The 18,677-nt window shown below is 46.5% G+C and overlaps 1 protein-coding gene across 1 annotated transcript in view; it reads left to right on the forward strand.

Moving 5' to 3' along the window:
• SVIL (supervillin) overlaps nucleotides 1-18,677 on the forward strand; it is a 117,563-nt gene that overhangs the window by 74,345 nt on the left and 24,541 nt on the right. The window contains 11 exon segments of the mRNA XM_037740950.1: nucleotides 1,152-1,241; nucleotides 1,333-1,419; nucleotides 3,025-3,202; nucleotides 5,374-5,546; nucleotides 8,189-8,353; nucleotides 9,681-9,817; nucleotides 10,426-10,573; nucleotides 10,699-10,844; nucleotides 12,066-12,241; nucleotides 15,425-15,569; nucleotides 16,268-16,544. Of these exon segments, the coding sequence (XP_037596878.1) occupies nucleotides 1,152-1,241; nucleotides 1,333-1,419; nucleotides 3,025-3,202; nucleotides 5,374-5,546; nucleotides 8,189-8,353; nucleotides 9,681-9,817; nucleotides 10,426-10,573; nucleotides 10,699-10,844; nucleotides 12,066-12,241; nucleotides 15,425-15,569; nucleotides 16,268-16,544 (1,722 nt within the window).

The following is an 18,677-nucleotide window of genomic DNA, read 5'->3' on the forward strand; positions in this document are numbered from 1 at the left end:
GGAGCCATGGCATCGGGGTTTGCCCAGCACGGGCCAGGACCAGGAAGGATTTCTCTGGTTGCTTTGGAAACCAGCCTTCAGAGAAATTAAATATTTGTACATAATGGGAAGTACTTGTAGAATATTAACTAAAACTTGAGTTTTAAACCATTTAATAGTATTTTTTGTTAATTTTTCTATGTTGTAACACTTCTCCCATTCACAGGAGAAAGGAGCAGAATCATTCATTCATTCAGTTTTCCTTGTAGGTGATAGTGATTTGCATATTCTCCGGATGTTGTTCGTCCAGGGATGCATTGCCATCTAAGTGGCAGTGTCATCTAAGGATTTCACATTTATTACAAATGAGTACAGAGAACACTCACTTCTCATTTTGTTTTATGTAAATGCACTAATCAGTTTTCTTTCCAATGCCTTCTACTTAGGTTAGGGAAGCCTTACTCATCCTTCTCTCACTAGGTTTTCTTCCAGCTGGGTATGTTCTCCAGGCTGGGATTCCTCCCTTTCCCTTTCATATGTCTCTTACTTGCCCTTTTAAAGATTCCCCACCCTGCTTCTCGGTAAATATACAAAGAAACGCATTTCTGGTTTCCGCCCACACCGGAATTGGACAGAACCCTCCAACACCCACAGTCGGTCTAGACCTGCCCCGTGCTTTCTTCTGAAAGGTTGTCCCTCCTTGGGTTACTGTCTGTGTCATGTCCCCAAGGCCACTGTCCCTCTCTCCCCTCAGCCTGGAGGACAGCTCCCGTGCTGGGGCCTTTTGCTGGCGAGTGTGACACAGCTCATTCTGCAGATGGCACCAGTGCACTCTCAGCTGCCCCTGACACCCCCAAAGGGCCTCAGAACTCGCAGCTGCTTCTGCTCGAGTTCACGTGTCATGGACATGTTTTCCCACGGCTTGACTGTTCATTTTGGAATATTGGCTTGTCAGCCACTACAGTCCTTCGAAATAATAAAATCCTGTCTGCATTTGCAGTTGATGGTCCCACAGTCGCGGTACCTGTGAAATGTATGTGTGTGTATCTGCAGGTGTGTAAATTCTTATATGTCGTGCCATCTACCTTGGGACTCCTGGAGATCCGTCAGGGTCCCAGGGATTTCCAGACGTGACCCTGAGGTGCTCAGTAGCTCATCTGTGTGTTCCGCAGGTTTGGCGTCACCCACTGCCATAACCCCAGTGGCCTCACCCATTTGCAGTAAAACAAGAGGCACCACACCCGTTTCCAAACCCCTGGAAGGTAAGTAGCCAAGGCTCCAGCCATGCCAAGCAGTTTCTGACCAGAAGAGGCCTTTGTGATGCTGTCTCACTGATGGTTTCTGCTTGCCTAGATATCGAAGCCAGACCAGATATGCAGTTAGAATCAGACCTGAAGTTGGACAGGCTGGAAACCTTTCTAAGGAGGCTGAATAACAAAGGTACCTACCGGAAGCCAGAAGGCTTTGCTCTCAGAATCTCTAAATCCTAATTCTGATTGCTTTTCTTCCTCAGCTAAATTGTTTTCTTTCTATTCTGGCCTCACTAATCCATACTGCCATCATGATCTTTGCTGTTACCTTTCAAAACCTGAAGTTTTGGTCAAGCCTGATTAGACTATCAAGCCCTGATTCACTTGATAATGTAGTAAATTGGGGACTTCCAATAATACATTTTTTTATTGAATCTAAACCCTTGGATGTCATCCAATCAGAATTGTGAACTGAGTGATTTTGCATCTAACTCTGAAAGCAGATTATTCCATGTTGGCAAAATCAATGTGATCTTGGGCCTGGTGAACTTTAAATTACATGTTATCAATTTCCAATAAGGTAAAAGCTGATATTATTTCTTATATCACAAATGATTTCTAAAAGAAAATTATAGCAAATGAATGTTGAAATATTTCAATATAAAACTCAATGAGGTATACAAAAAAAAAAAAAATAGCCTTTTATCTCTTGATTAAAATATCCAGTCCTGGAAACTTACCAATTACTAGGTGCTGGGAGTCCCTACTGTTAACAGTGACCATTAAAAGGTTGAAAATAATACAGTCACCATTGAACAGAAACATAAAATGTAATATAATCACTGAGTTAGCTAAGCAAAGAATGCCAGTCAGCAAAGCATTTATTCCACACGTGGAACAGTGATCTAGGCTGTGGGTCAGCAAGCGATGGCCACTGCCGAATCCAGCTGCCCGCCTGCTTTTATTTCGTGTTGTTCGTTTGTTTGTTTTTTAGAGACAGGATCTTGCTCTGTCACCCAGGCTGGAGTGCAGTGGTGCCATCATAGCTCACTGTAGCTTTGAACTCCTGGGCTCAAGCAATCCTCCCATCTCAGCCTCCCGAGTACATGGGACTATGGGCATGCACCACCAAGCCTGGCTAATTATTTTGTCTGGTTTTGTAGAGATGGGTTCCCGCTATGTTGCTCAGACTGGTCTTGAACTCCTGGGCTCAAACAATCCCCAGCCTTGGCCTCCCAAAGTCCTGAGATGATAAGCGTGAGCCACCATGACTAGCCCTGTTTTTGTTAATAAAGTTTTATTGAAACACATACACGTCCATTTGTGAACTACTGTCAACAGCCTTTGCGTTTTAACAGCAGAACTGAGTAGTTGCAACACAGGCCCTGTGTCGCCCCTCCCCAGGCAAAGCCTAAAGCGTTTACTGCCTGGCCCTTTTTGGAAGAAGTTTGCCAGCATTTGATGTAGCACGAGGCTGAGGCTAGTTCATAGCTTCTGTTACTTCAGTAGAAGCAAGCACAGGTTCAGAAGCGTTGAGTGGGCCGCGTGTGCTGTAATGTAAGGTCAGCCTCCCTCTCTCCTGTCATGGTACTGAGGGAGATCTGTTCAGGTGGGAAGTCCTTACGTGGCCGATGAAGTAAGGACCTGGGAAGCAACCACAGGACCCTGTATATCACAGTCGTGTTTCCTCCACTCCTGGAACACAGGCGGAAATACAGTTTTTAAACTACTGTGAGGCATAATTGTAGTCCCTGTTACTATAAAACTCTTACGTCATTTGCTTGTTTGTTGATAGTTGGCGGGATGCAAGAAACGGTGCTCACCGTCACCGGCAAATCTGTGAAGGAGGTGATGAAGCCGGATGATGACGAAACCTTTGCCAAATTTTACCGCAGCGTGGATTATAATGTGCCGAGAAGCCCTGTGGAGCTGGACGAGGACTTCGATGTCATTTTCGATCCCTATGCACCCAAGTGAGTTATTTGGGTCTCCGTCTTTCCTCCACTGAGAAGGGCTTCCGTCGCCTGCTTGCACACAGAACATTCACGGGGCTCTTCCCCGGCGTGACCTCCTTCTCCTTCTAACTCCATCACCGCAGCGTTAGTATTCTAGGGCCAGGGCGCGATGTGGCAGGAGCCAGGGGCACGGAGCCTCGCAGCAGATAAACGTGCAGGTGGCAGACTGGATGTGCACCGGGGCAGACCGGATGTGCACGGGGGCAGACCGGATGTGCAGGCGGGCAGACCGGATGTGCACGCGGGTAGACCGGATGTGCACCCGGGCAGACCCGTGGGCCACAGATGCTTGTCCTGTGCCACAAAGAGGGCGTCACTGGACTTTTCACAGGACTTGAATATTGTTTTGCAGTTTTTAGGCTTACATCACTTAGCAGAGAGTTCAACACCTGTCTTTCGTTTAACATATTGAATTCTTATAACTGTGCAAAAATATTTGGATGAGATGGGCTCAAATTAGTACAGCTAACTAGAAAATCAGTAAGCATGTTACTTAGCTTCTAATCATATACGAAATCAATAGCTCTGAGGGTTTTCTCCGCGATGACTTAGGGTTTCTCTTCCCGCAGGAAATGACTAAACCAACCAGGAAAAGTGATTATGGTGTTAGGATTCCTTCAATTTCAAGTGCCAGGAAAAAGATCCCAACTCAAACCGACTTGAGCTAAAAAGAAAAGTGCGCAGGGGTTTACTGGCTCACTCGCCGAAAAGTGCGGATGTGAGCTCGGGTTCTAGAGCCCCTCAGAACAGTCTGTCTTGGCTGTTTTCCTTTGGGCTGGCCTCACTCTCCGTCAGGCAGTGGCCTGGCGGCAGATGGACACCCCAGCTGTGGAGTCACAAGGCTGCCTCCTTGGCCAGCCGGGCACAGGTAGCTTCTCTTCCCAGTAGTCCCAGCAGAAGGTCCAGGTTTGATTTTCTTGGCTTCAACGTGAGCCCGAGTCCATCCCTAAATCAGTCACTGTGGCCAGTGGGATAGAAGATGCTGATTGGCTAAAGGTGGGTCTCCGAGTTCCCTCCAGAGCCACAGTGGGGACACAGAGAGTTTCCACAAAGGAAAATCCAGATGTTATTAGGAGAAGCAGAGGAGGGCATGCTAGACAGGCCACACCCACGGCAGTCCACTACATCTATCTGGTCTTTCCTGCGAAATTGTCAGAGTGACATATCATACCATTTCTACAAGCTGCTCCTGATACATTCTTTGTATATTTCAGTTTGCGTGTTTTAATTTCCTACCATAAAAAATAAAGCTTTTGCTATTTGCCACCTGAAAATAGTATTTTGGGTATTTGCACACCTAGCTATTTAACTATTTCTCAATGTCACTGTTTAAACTGGTGTATGTCATAATTTAAATATATATGTATATTTACACACATGTGACACCATGGTACGTAAAGAGGCCTTTCGGGCACAGAGACCCGTGCAGTCGGAGGTGGACAGTGGCAGCAGGGGCCTGTCGGGAGATCACTTAGCTCGGTCTGCTCACCTCCCCCAGTCTGGTTTTCCACCCCAGAGAGTTGTGAGAACGTGGGGTGGTCACAGATGGTGGCGGGCCTGTTTTATTTCAATATATTCTTCCAAAGAGTGGTTATTTTTCAGAGGGGGCAGTGAGTTGTGTGGAAGCTAGTCATGGAGGGACAGCAAGGAGACCAAAAGCTATGGCATGGGAGAAGGTTTAGTCTGAGCAGAGAGGATCACATCAAGGAGCCGTGGTCTGCAAGTTCCTGAAGGGCTTGCCGGAGACAGACAAGTAGACATGGGAGTGTGATTCCAAAGCGAAAATGAGGATGTGTGCACGGGTGCAGTGAGGAGAGGCAGGAGCTCCCAGACCCCCAGAGCTGTCTAGCAGAGCCTCGAGCTGCCCGGAAGTACTCTACACCCTTAGGCAGACCAAGGGGCATGAGTGAGTGGGGGCATCCGGGCGTGGCTGGGGTTTGAACTCAGTGGGCTTGCATCCCTCTTCCTTCTCCAAGATTCTACAAGTCCATCTCAGGGGAGTTGCAGTGGGGGGGAGGAGTTGCAAGATTTGTAACAAAATCAGGAAATACACTGTGGAGACCAAGACCTGCAGGTCACCAGGCGTGGGGGTGTCGCAGACTGGGACCGCGCTCTGCTTCCATCCGCAGATTGACGTCTTCTGTGGCCGAGCACAAGCGGGCAGTCAGGCCCAAGCGCCGGGTTCAGGCCTCCAAAAACCCCCTGAAAATGCTGGCGGCCAGAGAAGATCTCCTTCAGGAATACACTGAGCAGAGACTAAACGTTGCCTTCATGGAGTCAAAGCGGATGAAAGTAGAAAAGAGTGAGTATCTGAAATCCCTGCCTGCTCCCGTGCTTGGGAATGGCTTCTTCCGTTGCTTTAATCATGTCTTGGTTTTCTGCCTGTGAAGGCCAATAATGGTGCTCAGAAACCCTCGTGAAGTAAAAAGGAATAAATATGAACATTTGTGTGCACGCTTACCTAGAACTGAGGGATTTCTCATGGAAATTCTCCCAGAGTGTATCCCCTGTTCAGTTGGTTAATTCAAATTATCCAAAAAGGGTTTTCTTTTTTGGGGGTTGTTTTTAAGAGACTGGGATCTCATTATATTGCCCAGGCTCATCCCAAACTATTGGCCTTAAACAATCTTCCCACCTTGATCTCCCAAAGTGTTGGGATTACAGGCAGGAGCCACTGCGCCTGATTACAAATTTTCCTGTTTTATTGGTTTTTTTTCTGGAATTGAGAAGAGATGGCTATTTCTGAGTATGTTAATTCAGCCATTTTCAGCTCTGTAGATCCTGAACAGTCATTCTTCATTTAATCTTATTCAAGAGCAAGTCATTTGATCTCTTATAGTAAAATGGCTCAAATCACTGGTGTTTCTAATCCTAGATTTTTATATTATTCATTAACACATAACCAGTGCTTTTCAAATTGTACTTGGTAGGAACCTTAACTTCTCAGAGTTGGGATGTGAGCTGGAGGGAGCTGCCTGGGGGCGGTGGATGGAGGCGAGTAGGTGGACTCCAGATTCACCCTCAGCGTAGGCTGAGCCATGCTGCTCTGATCTGCCCAGTAATGTGGGGTTCCATCATTCTGAAACAGTGGTTTTCTTGGTTTGAGGTGACCATATGCATAGTCTTGATTTTTGAGATAATCTTGCTATAATTTTCATTTTCCCATAACACTCATAAACCAGTTTCCTAATGTTTGTCTTAGAAATATACTATTTAGCCGAAGTGGTTGAGTCTTTTCATTATAACTGGTTTACTGAGAAAGTATATTTCAGCCTGTGCATGGTTGCTCATGCCTGTACTCTCAGCACTGCAGAAGGCAGAGGTAGGAGGATCACTTGAGCCCAGGAGTCTGAGACACGCCTAGGAAACATGGCAAGGCTTTATCTCTACAAAAAATACAAAAATTAGCCAGGTGTGGTGGCACTCACCTGTGGTCCCAGCTATTCAGGAGGCTGAGGTGGGAGGATGGCTTGAACCCGGGAGGTCAAGGCAGCAGTGAGCCCTGATTGTACCACTGCACTCCAGTCTGGACTACAGAGCCACACCCTTTCTCAAAAAAAAAAAAAAGTGTATATCAAAATCACAGCATTGACAAGTAGTATTCTATTTCTTCAAACCTAATCCCACTGAAATAAACTTCCGAATTTGTCTCCAACATATACATTTTTTTGAATTTATTTATTTTGGAAGGGAGTCTTGCTCTGTCACCTAGGCTGGAGTGCAGTGGTGTGATCTGCGCTCACTGCAACCTCTGCCTCCCAGGTTCAAGCGATTCTCCTGCTGCAGTCTCCTGAGTAGCTGGGATTACAGGCACATGTCATCACGCCCAGCTAATTTTTTTGTGTTTTTAGTACAGACAGGGTTTCACCATGTTGGCCAGGCTGGTCTCGAACGTCTGACCTTGTATCTGCCTGCCTCTGCCTCCCAAAGTGCTGGGATTACAGGCATGAGCTACCGTTCCTGGCTACATATACATTTTTTAAAACAGTAAGTTGGAGAAATGAAGGTTTGTTGGCACAGATTTTTTTTTTTTTTTTTTTTGAGATGGAGTCTTGTTCTGCCACCCAGGCTGATGTGCAGTGGCGCAATCTTGGCTCACTGCAACCTCTGCCTCCTGGGTTCAAGTGATTCCCGTGTCTCAGCCTCCCAAGTAGCTGGGACTACATACCCGGCTAATTTTTTGTATTTTTAGTAGAGACGGGTTTCACCATGTTGGTCAGGATGGTCTTGATCTCCTGACCTTGTTATTCGCCCGCCTCAGCCTCCCAAAGTACTGGGATTACAGGCGTGAGCCATCGCGCCTGGCTGGCATGGATTGTACATATGTTTCCTCTGCCTCCACTTTTGGGACCTCAGGGTTTAAATTGGTGATGACTGACTGACCCATAGATGTTTGTTGTTTTGCACTGAAAACCCATCTTATAATTACGATAGTAACTCTCAGAGCAGAAGACCTCAAGGTATCATCTGACTGATTACTTTGCCTTTAGGAAAAGATTAGGAACCTAATCATCCCTTACAGAGTGTCTGCTTTTTTTCTCTTTATGTATAAAGGCTTTTGGTGACAGATGTCTAACAGTCACCGGCATCTATACATTCCAGCATGTAAAAGTTGTTAGGATTTAGAACAGCTTTCAGTGGAACTGCAGCAAGTGCATCCAGCTCCTGGCTTTGTGCTAAAGCAGCTGGTCCGCGTCGTCTCAGTTCTCGTCCCTCTGCACAGTGAGGTGTGACACTTACCAACAAGCCGTTTATATTCTCGATGCTGTGTTTAGTTCCCAGCACGGTGGTTAAGCATTGAATTGCACATTTGATCGAACTTGAATATGTTTCCCTCTCGCGACTAACTTGAAAAGACAAAGGTGCTGGGTCGGTTGTGAATGATTTCTGACAGTAAATATTGTCGCTGTACCTGGACCTTCTGCGTTGTGTTTCCTTATTCAGCCCGCCCAGTGTCTTCCAACTCCACCTTCTCAGAAGTCACCCTGGCGGGATTAGCCAGTAAAGAAAACTTCAGCAGCGTCAGCCTGCGGAGCGTGAACCTGACGGAACAGAACTCTAACAACAGCGCCGTGCCCTACAAGAGGCTGATGCTGCTGCAGATTAAAGGTATTTCAGAGCACCTGGGCCCAGTGACTCAGGGCCCGTGGTTTCTGTGTGGTCACCCGAGGAGTCCTGATTCATTCATCACCTGTGCAGGGAAAGGAACCTACGTTTTTTGAGAACCTACTGTGTGTTCCTTGCTATGCAACCTCCTGCCTCTTGAGCTTCCCCAGATTCCATGAGGTAGGAAGTATTCTGCCCACCAGGGCTTCCAGAGGCAGGAACGTGTCTGGGGTCCCAGCAGCTGCTGGGTGGCAGAGCTGGATTCGAACCCACGTCCCCAACTCCAGAATCCCGGCTTTTGCTCCTGATGCCCCGCGCCCCACAAGGCAGCTAGCTACACATTCATGCAGTTACCAGAGGTGCCCTGCGTCATCAGAGGGGCTCTCTGCTCCCTACCCCGTTCTCCCCGAGTCAGTACAGAACCAGGGAGGAGGAGGACACAGCTTGGAGAAGGAATCAAGGGAAGGTTGAACAGATGCAGCCCCCCTGCATTCCACTCCAGTGCCCTCCTGTCCGTGGCAGGGGAGATTTCAAAGACAAACCAGGGGGGCGCTGGCCATGAGGAAGGAGACTCGGCTGCCCCCTGGTGGCCACTGTGTAGATGAATCCTCGAAAGGAGAGTGGAGGAAATACCTCCCTCCAGGAGGGTTTCCCACGTGTTTCTGCAGGACCGCTGTCCTATTGCGTTTTTTAAAAAAACTAGTGGCAAGCTCAAATAAACGATCTCTATCCTGAGTCCTAACCCAGAGACTACATGGTCAGTGTAATTGTGGAAAGCTCAAAATCAACAAATACTTTGGAGAAAGTGTTGAAAGCCACAGAAGGCCGTGCCTCCCTCCTTCCAGTGGAGAGGCCCCTAGGGTTCACAGTGGAAACTCCCCACGGGAAGATCAGACCCTTCCTGAGGGCGTGGCTTCCCTTGCTGAGGCCACAGATGTAACCGAGTGCAGGGTGTGGCCAGGGGCAAGAAAGGCCCCAGGCGAGGAGTGAAGGAGGGGAAAAGGAGCCCCTGTGTTCATTTCCCTGGAAGGAGGAGCCTCAGTTCACCCACACATGTAACACTAATAATGGTCCTGAGAAGCGGGTGACATTTGGGAAAGCAGGAACCAGAGAAGGGGTCACTAGTGCTGTCATGATGCCCTTTCTAAATCCTCCTGCTGCCACCCTGGGCCATGGGAACTCTTATTAGCAGATGAGACTCTTTAGAAGCAAAAGTGTCTGCAGCAGGGAGGCTTCTGATGTGGGGTGCGTCCTGTCCCCGTTCTGTCTGGGAAGGCAGTGACCTCCCCATTCTGTCTGGGAAGACAGTGACTGTTTGCCTTGTGTTCAGGAAGAAGACACGTGCAGACCAGGCTGGTGGAGCCTCGGGCCTCAGCGCTCAACAGCGGGGACTGCTTCCTCCTGCTCTCTCCCCACTGCTGCTTCCTGTGGGTAGGAGAGTTTGCAAACGTCATAGAAAAGGCGAAGGTTGGTATCTGGAAACTAAAAATGCTGTAGCAAATGTCCCCTTTACACACTGGTAGAGTGTTCTTCCTGGTGTCGGTCACAAAGCTTCTCAAACGCCAGGTGTTGCGTTCAAGTGAGAAGGGATAGGTGGTATTTCTTTTCCTGAATGTCTCTCAAACAAGATTTCATTACACGTTTGAGTGGGATGTTTTAGGACCATGACCTACACCACCAGCATTTAGGTCCTGGGTTCCTTCTTACTCCTGTGTAAGAAAAGGAACTGGCCCCACTTTGAAGTCCTTTATCTCAGGTCGCTCTGAAGTTCTTCCATAGACCTATTAAATGAGAATGTCATGGGGTAAAGCCCAAAGAATGAGTGCTTCTTAAAAGTGTCAAATGTGACCTATTGATGATGGAGAACTATTGCTCTAAAGAATTGAAGCTCCCTGGTCTTTCAGTTACATTTTCTTGAGGTCATTGAAAATACCCAGTAACCAGCATCCACCCACCCCCGTGGTCACGAGGCTCTCCTTTCAGGCGCACTCTGTTTCCCTCTCTGGTTTTGACATGTGCCACTCTGTCTAGCCAAGGGCTTTTCTACCAGGTCATGCGTTCCTCTCTTTTTTTAGGCTTCAGAACTTGCAGCTTTAATTCAGACAAAGAGGGAACTTGGTTGTAGAGCTACTTATATCCAAACCATTGAAGAAGGAATTAATACACACACTCATGCAGCCAAAGACTTCTGGAAGCTTCTGGGCGGCCAAACCAGTTACCAGTGTAAGACTTTATTGTACTTCAGAGATTGACAAGACGTGAATCTCCTTTCTTCTCCCTTAACTCATTCTAAACCAGCTACTTTGCAATGGAAAATGTGATGCTCTCCTGTTGTTCTTATCCCTAAGCTGCTGGAGACCCAAAAGAAGATGAACTCTATGAAGCAGCCATAATAGAAACTAACTGCATTTACCGCCTCATGGATGACAAACTTGTGCCTGATGACGACTACTGGGGGAAAATTCCAAAGTGTTCCCTTCTGCAGCCCAAAGAGGTACAGTCCGTGGGCTCTGCCCTTCAATGACAAAGCACATCAAAAGCACTCGGCACAGGCTGCCCAGTAAATTAGATAGCAAGTTTCCAATAAGGTTAGCCAGTGTCAGTACTCATTGTAGATCATTTACAGCTTTTTAAAGGATATTTGTGATTTCAACCCATTACTGAAATCTTAAATGCTAATATGGAATCCAGAATATTGTTCAGACAGCATGGATCATTAAAAGCTTTTATACCTTACGAAAAATGTAAATATTACTTAGCCCTATCTCTTGCACTTTGCATAAACATTATAATAAAATATTTTTCAGTCCTTAGTTTGAGGAATAATAGATGCATGTATGTATAATTTGTGGATTTGCCAATTAATGTGCTGCTTGCTTTTGTCCTGTCACGCCAGTAAATACTGGTTAATCACATACATTTCCAGTCCCATTAAGTCTGCTAAGTGTCGAGAAGGTGGAAGACACACAAGGCCCTTCAGTGTAACTGGGCAGAAGAGCGTTAGGAGGAATGTCATCTGGAGCGAGGGTGGCTGTGTGATATGTATTGGCATTTACCTAGGAAAAATGTCACAGAAAAAGAAATCTTCAGGAACAATTTTACATAGAAAGTGAAACTGAGCCGAGTTTAGAGTTAAGCAAAATTTGAATTGCTGGAAATGAAGGGAGAAATCATTCTAAGAGAAAGAATAAAAGGAACCATGAAAATAGAAATAGCACTATGTTCAGGTATTCATTCAGCAAACACTTAGTAATCAACCCCTCCTGTGTGTATTGCTATGATCTGATCCCTGCCCTTAAGGATCTTGGAATTGTGTACAGGAGAGAAGATATCACTGGACCCTCAGTGCCTGGTGTGTGAAGGAGCCTTTGTGTATATATTAAGTGGATGAGTGAGCACATGAGAGAGGGAGGAACGGGAGAGGGGGAGGAAGGAAAGAACTTAGGAAGACATGCTTACACAACTCTTGTGGATCACAAGAGGAGGGAACATTATCTCAGCCACTTAGGACACTGGGAGGAGGAATCACACCCCCGGGGCAGAGGCTGGCTTGGTGGGGCAGTACCAGCTGAGATCTCATGGCCTTTTTGTGTCTGTACCGGTCGCCCCCTTAGGATTTCTGTCTTCCTGCGTTTGACTCGCTGGCAACAGAGACCCTGATTCAACTGTTGCACATTCTTGAAGTTAACAAATTCTTTTGTGCCATTTCTCCCAGGTACTGGTGTTTGATTTTGGTAGTGAAGTTTACGTGTGGCATGGGAAAGAAGTCACGTTAGCACAACGAAAAATAGCATTTCAGCTGGCAAAGCACTAATGGAATGGAACGTTTGACTATGAGAACTGTGACATCAATCCGCTGGATCCTGGAGAATGCAATCCGCTGATCCCCAGGTACCCCTGCCACCGCCCAGGATGGCAGATTCCATTCGATCCTCTGTTCTCACCGCAGTCCTCTACTCTCGCTCTTTATAGGGTTCACTTTTCATAAACCATTATATGCAGTGGACCGTGAATATTCACAGAAGGAACACTTCTTTTACTTTTATCCAACTACTGCAGAAATATGGATGCTGTAGTCTTCTGGAAGAGGTTTATGTGATAGTTGATTATTTGAAGTGAGCAGGCGATGCTGCAAGTTCCCACCTGCGGCACTCCAGGTGCTGCTGTGGCAGATGAACAGCAATTGTTTAAACAAATCACATGCGGATCTGAAAGGCTTCACCAGATCTGGAATTCAGCCACTGATGTGAAGGTGCAGAAGCAACATGCTGCTTCTAATTCACACCTTCCCAGCATCGCCCTGGAATTCCAGGATTTACTTGGCAGCAGATGATGTTGATGACTTTACCCTTTTTGGGAAGGGAAGATGGGGAGGAGATGGTATTAAAATAATGACTGTGATTTTAATATTTCCCACATGTACTGGACTCTTTAAAGCCATTTTGCCAATTCAACAGAATACGCGAAAACTCTAAAATTATGATTATGAGAAAAAGAATTCTTACAGGCAAAGAATTGTTTTTTTAAACTATCAGACCAAAATAAGTAGTGCTTTTTAACTATGTGTGCCATTATAATAGATTGGAAACCAATGAACCACCAAACGGCATAGAATATTGGGCATCACACAACTACATTTTAATGTTTTCCATTGACCTGGTATATGAATTGCAACTTTCCTGCTTAGTTTCCTGCTTTAAAATCCAGCTATTAATTTTCTTATTAATTAATCATTATGGAAAGCATTAAAAATTACAGCAGTGTGACAAATTTTAGAGTCCTTTTTAAGCAAATGCACATTTAACATCAGGATAGTGACAACTGGTGTTTTAAGGACTGTAACTGCAGCTCAAAAGATTTTTTTGGTACAGCAAAGAAAAAAAAAAAAAACAGGCTAAAGCACAAACTCTGTGATGCCAGTTGTGTTTAATAGTGGCTTAATCACACAGCTGAAAGTGAATGACTGAGCTTCTAGCCCATGGGTTTTCAATGTCTCTGAGAAAATCACCTGATGAGCCTTTAAACAAAGGCTCATTTGCTAAGCTTAGCATTTGCTAAGCCCAGCCCCAGAGATGTGTTTTTGATTCATGTGAGTTAGAGCTTATGTGTCAGTATGTCTTAAAAGCTCCCAGGGATTTTAAGGTACAGCCAGGATTACACACCCCGCCCTTCTTAGCAAATGAGGCTGAAACACTGAGCCCACTTCCGGCTGTAGTCAGGGAAGCGGGTGGGGAAACACACCTGGCTCCTGCCCCAGGTTCGTACCCTTCACCCTGCAATCTGGCACGCCACTTGCTCATGTTTCAAAACATAGACGACAGATCCTAAAGCAGAAGCCAAGAGCCCTTCTGACTGTCATCTTAGCAAGCCTGCAGAGGAGGACTGACATAAGAGACTCTCATTCAGGTATTTCCTGATAAAGACCGCAGCCTTTCAAGACCGCTGTGCATTTTTCATAGGTGCTGATGTTTGGTTCCTAAAGTCCCACAAGAGATAGAAGTGTCTGTGTTGTATGATTTATCCTGCAGCTTTCTTTGAATCCAGCAGCCTTTCTGATGTGCCTCAACTGTGACATCAGCAGCTGTGGGCTTGACCAAGCAGGAAGCAACCGAGGCAGCACAGCAGGACAGGAGCAGCAGGGCCAGCTGCTCTGAGGGGTCTTGTATCCCGAGCCGGATTCACAAGTGAAGATGGATTAGGAGGGATGAGAGATCATGCATGTTAATCCAGGGCCATGCCCTCCATAGCACGTGTATCTTCTCGCCTCTACCTTTTTCTAAATTACCTGTATCCTTGGGTACAGAGCAAACTCTGAAATCCCAAACCCGCACAAGAGCTCCAGGTGGGGCTGTGCTGTTGTCTTTCCTGTCTCTCTGTGCTCCCCTCAGCTGCTGCCCTGGCCAGTGGCCTAGAAATAAGTGTGCAAAAATGTACTTCGTGATCTATGAGTGTGTTTAGTGACCAAAGAATCTTCGTACTCCGGAGAGCTTTGTTGTAACATGATATAAATGAGTAGAGAATTAGGGGGAAGGGAGCTGCCTCTTCCATACATCTGTTAATAGGAGGGAAACTTGGTTAGTGTCTGCAGGTGACTGGGTGGCTAAAGTAGACAAGTAAGGTTTGCCGGCTGACGCTGCCTTTGCTGAAATGCCCACCCAGTGTGGACCCCAAAAACGAGAATTGGCTAGCACGTGGCCCACACCTGTAATCCCAGTACTTTGGGAGACTGAGAAGGGAGGATTACTTAAGGCCAGGAGTTCATGACCAGCCTGGGCAATATAGCGAGACCCCTGTCTCCTATTTAAAAAACAAAAATTAGTCAGGTACACTGGCTCACACCTGCAGTTCCTGCAGTTCCAGCTGCTATTCGGGAGGCTGAGGCAAGAGGATCACTCCAGACCAGGAGTTCCGAGTTCGAGTCTGTAGTGAGCTATGATCATGTGACTGCACTTTGGCCTGGGCAACAGAGCAAGACCTTATCTCTTAAAAAAAAAAAAAAAAGGCCAAATACAGTGGCTCACACCTGTAATCCCAGCACTTTGGGAGGCTGAGGTGGGTGAACCACGAGGTCAAGAGATGGAGACCATCCTGGTCAACATGGTGAAACCTTGTCTCTACTAAACATACAAAAAATTAGCTGGGTGTGGTGGCACATGCCTGTAGTCCCAGCTACTCAGGAGGTTGAGGCAGGGGGATTGCTTGAACCCAGGAGGCGGAGGTTGCAGTGAGCCGAGATGGCGCCACTGAACTCCAGCCTGGTGACAGACCAAGACTCCGTCTCAAAAAACAAACAAAAAGAAAGGACTTGCTAGAATGTAAGGAAAGTCTAGTCCTGACATGGCTAATGTCATATTCAGGCACATGTAAAACTCCATGGACACAAAGCTTTGCAAGACTTCAGAATAAACAAAATTTGGTAAAATGCAGGAAAATAAACCATTTGTTCTATATACCACTTATGTGCTTTGAGGTTTTCTCCAGTAGCCGCTGTGTTTTAGATTCCTTTGTTTAACTTGGCTTAATCTTTGTTCTTTTCCTGTTTATTCTCCCAACCCCCCAACCCCCACCCTGCAGAAAAGGACAGGGGCGGCCCGAGTGGGCGATATTTGGGAGACTTACTGAACACAATGAGACGATTTTGTTTAAAGAGAAGTTTCTGGATTGGACGGAACTGAAGCGACCACATGAGAAGAACCCTGGGGAGCTTGCCCAGCACAAGGTATCCCAGCGACCAGGACTCAACCTCGGGGCTTGGTTCGGGTCCCAGCAAAAGTGGCCTTGATGTAAAATGATCAAATCATGTAGTTCGCGTGGCCATCACCTCAGATTTATCATTTCTTTGTGGTGAGAACATTCAAATCTTCTCTTCTAGCTGTTCTGAAATATGCAATACAGTGTTGGGGACAGTTGCCTTTCGTGCCGTAGAAAAGCAGCTCGTTCCTCGCTCTGATTGTCACTTTGTGCTGTTGGCCAACATCTCCCAACCCTCCCTCTGCCCCCTCCTTCCCTCACCCCCTCCCCATAAAACAGATGCCTGTATCAGCATATCAAATTGTACACATAAAAATGTGTCAACTAAAATACTTTTTTAATCAACATAAACACACACATCCTTAAAGCTGGGAAGCCTTCCCTGGACTCACGAGAACAGCAGACTGGCCTCCAGTTCTAAACCGACTCCGGGAGGTGAAGAGTCTGGTTTGCACCTGTTCTCGGGCATCCATGTGCTGTTGTGGCGATGGGTGTTCAGACCTCCCAGAGTCTTCCTGGAAATGCAGCCTTTCCCACACTGCAGTTAAACATCCTGGGACAGAGTGTGGAAGCTGTATTTTTATGCTGTCCCATGAACAGTTGAAGCAGCGTTGAGTATGACAAGGAATGGCTGTGGAAACAGGCAACCTCCATGTTCCCCTGTAGGAAGACCCCAGGGCCGACGTCAAGCCGTACGACGTGACGCGGATGGTGTCCATGCCCCAGACGACAGTGGGCACCATTCTGGACGGGGTGAACGTCGGCCGTGGCTATGGCCTGGTGGAAGGGCACGACAGGAGGCAGTTTGAGATCACCAGTGTCTCCGTGGATGTCTGGCACATCCTGGAATTCGACTATAGCAGGCTCCCCAAACAGAGCATCGGGCAGTTCCACGAGGGGGACGCCTATGTGGTCAAGTGGAAGTTCATGGTGAGCACGGCAGGTTAGTGAGCGCTCGTGGTTTCTTCCAGTTGAAAGAGGCTGGCTGGCAGCCCTGCGGGAGCCAGCTTCCCCAGCACACCCTGTGTGCCCTCTGCTGTGTGCACGCGTGCAGTGAGGCACTCCAGTCATGCGTCCTTGAGAGCCACTAAGTAAACCACAGAGGGGGAAAAGAAGTCAGGCCGAATCCCTAACAGCCTAGCCTTGCCGAGGCCGCTGATGTTCACCTGTAGAAATTGACTTGCACGTCAAGGCTTCCTGGCTCCCTCTCTCCCTTCCTGTCCCTGTCCCCAGAGCTGTTCTGGGAAAGCGATGATTGGCCTCTGAGTGATATTTCTCATGTGCCTGTGTGCTGCTTNTGAGATCTCATGGCCTTTTTGTGTCTGTACCGGTCGCCCCCTTAGGATTTCTGTCTTCCTGCGTTTGACTCGCTGGCAACAGAGACCCTGATTCAACTGTTGCACATTCTTGAAGTTAACAAATTCTTTTGTGCCATTTCTCCCAGGTACTGGTGTTTGATTTTGGTAGTGAAGTTTACGTGTGGCATGGGAAAGAAGTCACGTTAGCACAACGAAAAACAGCATTTCAGCTGGCAAAGCACTAATGGAATGGAACGTTTGACTATGAGAACTGTGACATCAATCCGCTGGATCCTGGAGAATGCAATCCGCTGATCCCCAGGTACCCCTGCCACCGCCCAGGATGGCAGATTCCATTCGATCCTCTGTTCTCACCGCAGTCCTCTACTCTCGCTCTTTATAGGGTTCACTTTTCATAAACCATTATATGCAGTGGACCGTGAATATTCACAGAAGGAACACTTCTTTTACTTTTATCCAACTACTGCAGAAATATGGATGCTGTAGTCTTCTGGAAGAGGTTTATGTGATAGTTGATTATTTGAAGTGAGCAGGCGATGCTGCAAGTTCCCACCTGCGGCACTCCAGGTGCTGCTGTGGCAGATGAACAGCAATTGTTTAAACAAATCACATGCGGATCTGAAAGGCTTCACCAGATCTGGAATTCAGCCACTGATGTGAAGGTGCAGAAGCAACATGCTGCTTCTAATTCACACCTTCCCAGCATCGCCCTGGAATTCCAGGATTTACTTGGCAGCAGATGATGTTGATGACTTTACCCTTTTTGGGAAGGGAAGATGGGGAGGAGATGGTATTAAAATAATGACTGTGATTTTAATATTTCCCACATGTACTGGACTCTTTAAAGCCATTTTGCCAATTCAACAGAATACGCGAAAACTCTAAAATTATGATTATGAGAAAAAGAATTCTTACAGGCAAAGAATTGTTTTTTTAAACTATCAGACCAAAATAAGTAGTGCTTTTTAACTATGTGTGCCATTATAATAGATTGGAAACCAATGAACCACCAAACGGCATAGAATATTGGGCATCACACAACTACATTTTAATGTTTTCCATTGACCTGGTATATGAATTGCAACTTTCCTGCTTAGTTTCCTGCTTTAAAATCCAGCTATTAATTTTCTTATTAATTAATCATTATGGAAAGCATTAAAAATTACAGCAGTGTGACAAATTTTAGAGTCCTTTTTAAGCAAATGCACATTTAACATCAGGATAGTGACAACTGGTGTTTTAAGGACTGTAACTGCAGCTCAAAAGATTTTTTTGGTACAGCAAAGAAAAAAAAAAAAAACAGGCTAAAGCACAAACTCTGTGATGCCAGTTGTGTTTAATAGTGGCTTAATCACACAGCTGAAAGTGAATGACTGAGCTTCTAGCCCATGGGTTTTCAATGTCTCTGAGAAAATCACCTGATGAGCCTTTAAACAAAGGCTCATTTGCTAAGCTTAGCATTTGCTAAGCCCAGCCCCAGAGATGTGTTTTTGATTCATGTGAGTTAGAGCTTATGTGTCAGTATGTCTTAAAAGCTCCCAGGGATTTTAAGGTACAGCCAGGATTACACACCCCGCCCTTCTTAGCAAATGAGGCTGAAACACTGAGCCCACTTCCGGCTGTAGTCAGGGAAGCGGGTGGGGAAACACACCTGGCTCCTGCCCCAGGTTCGTACCCTTCACCCTGCAATCTGGCACGCCACTTGCTCATGTTTCAAAACATAGACGACAGATCCTAAAGCAGAAGCCAAGAGCCCT

The sequence above is a fragment of the Cebus imitator genome, unplaced genomic scaffold (assembly GCF_001604975.1).
Source record: "Cebus imitator isolate Cc_AM_T3 unplaced genomic scaffold, Cebus_imitator-1.0 Scaffold92, whole genome shotgun sequence".
NCBI classification, from domain to species: Eukaryota; Metazoa; Chordata; class Mammalia; order Primates; family Cebidae; genus Cebus; species Cebus imitator.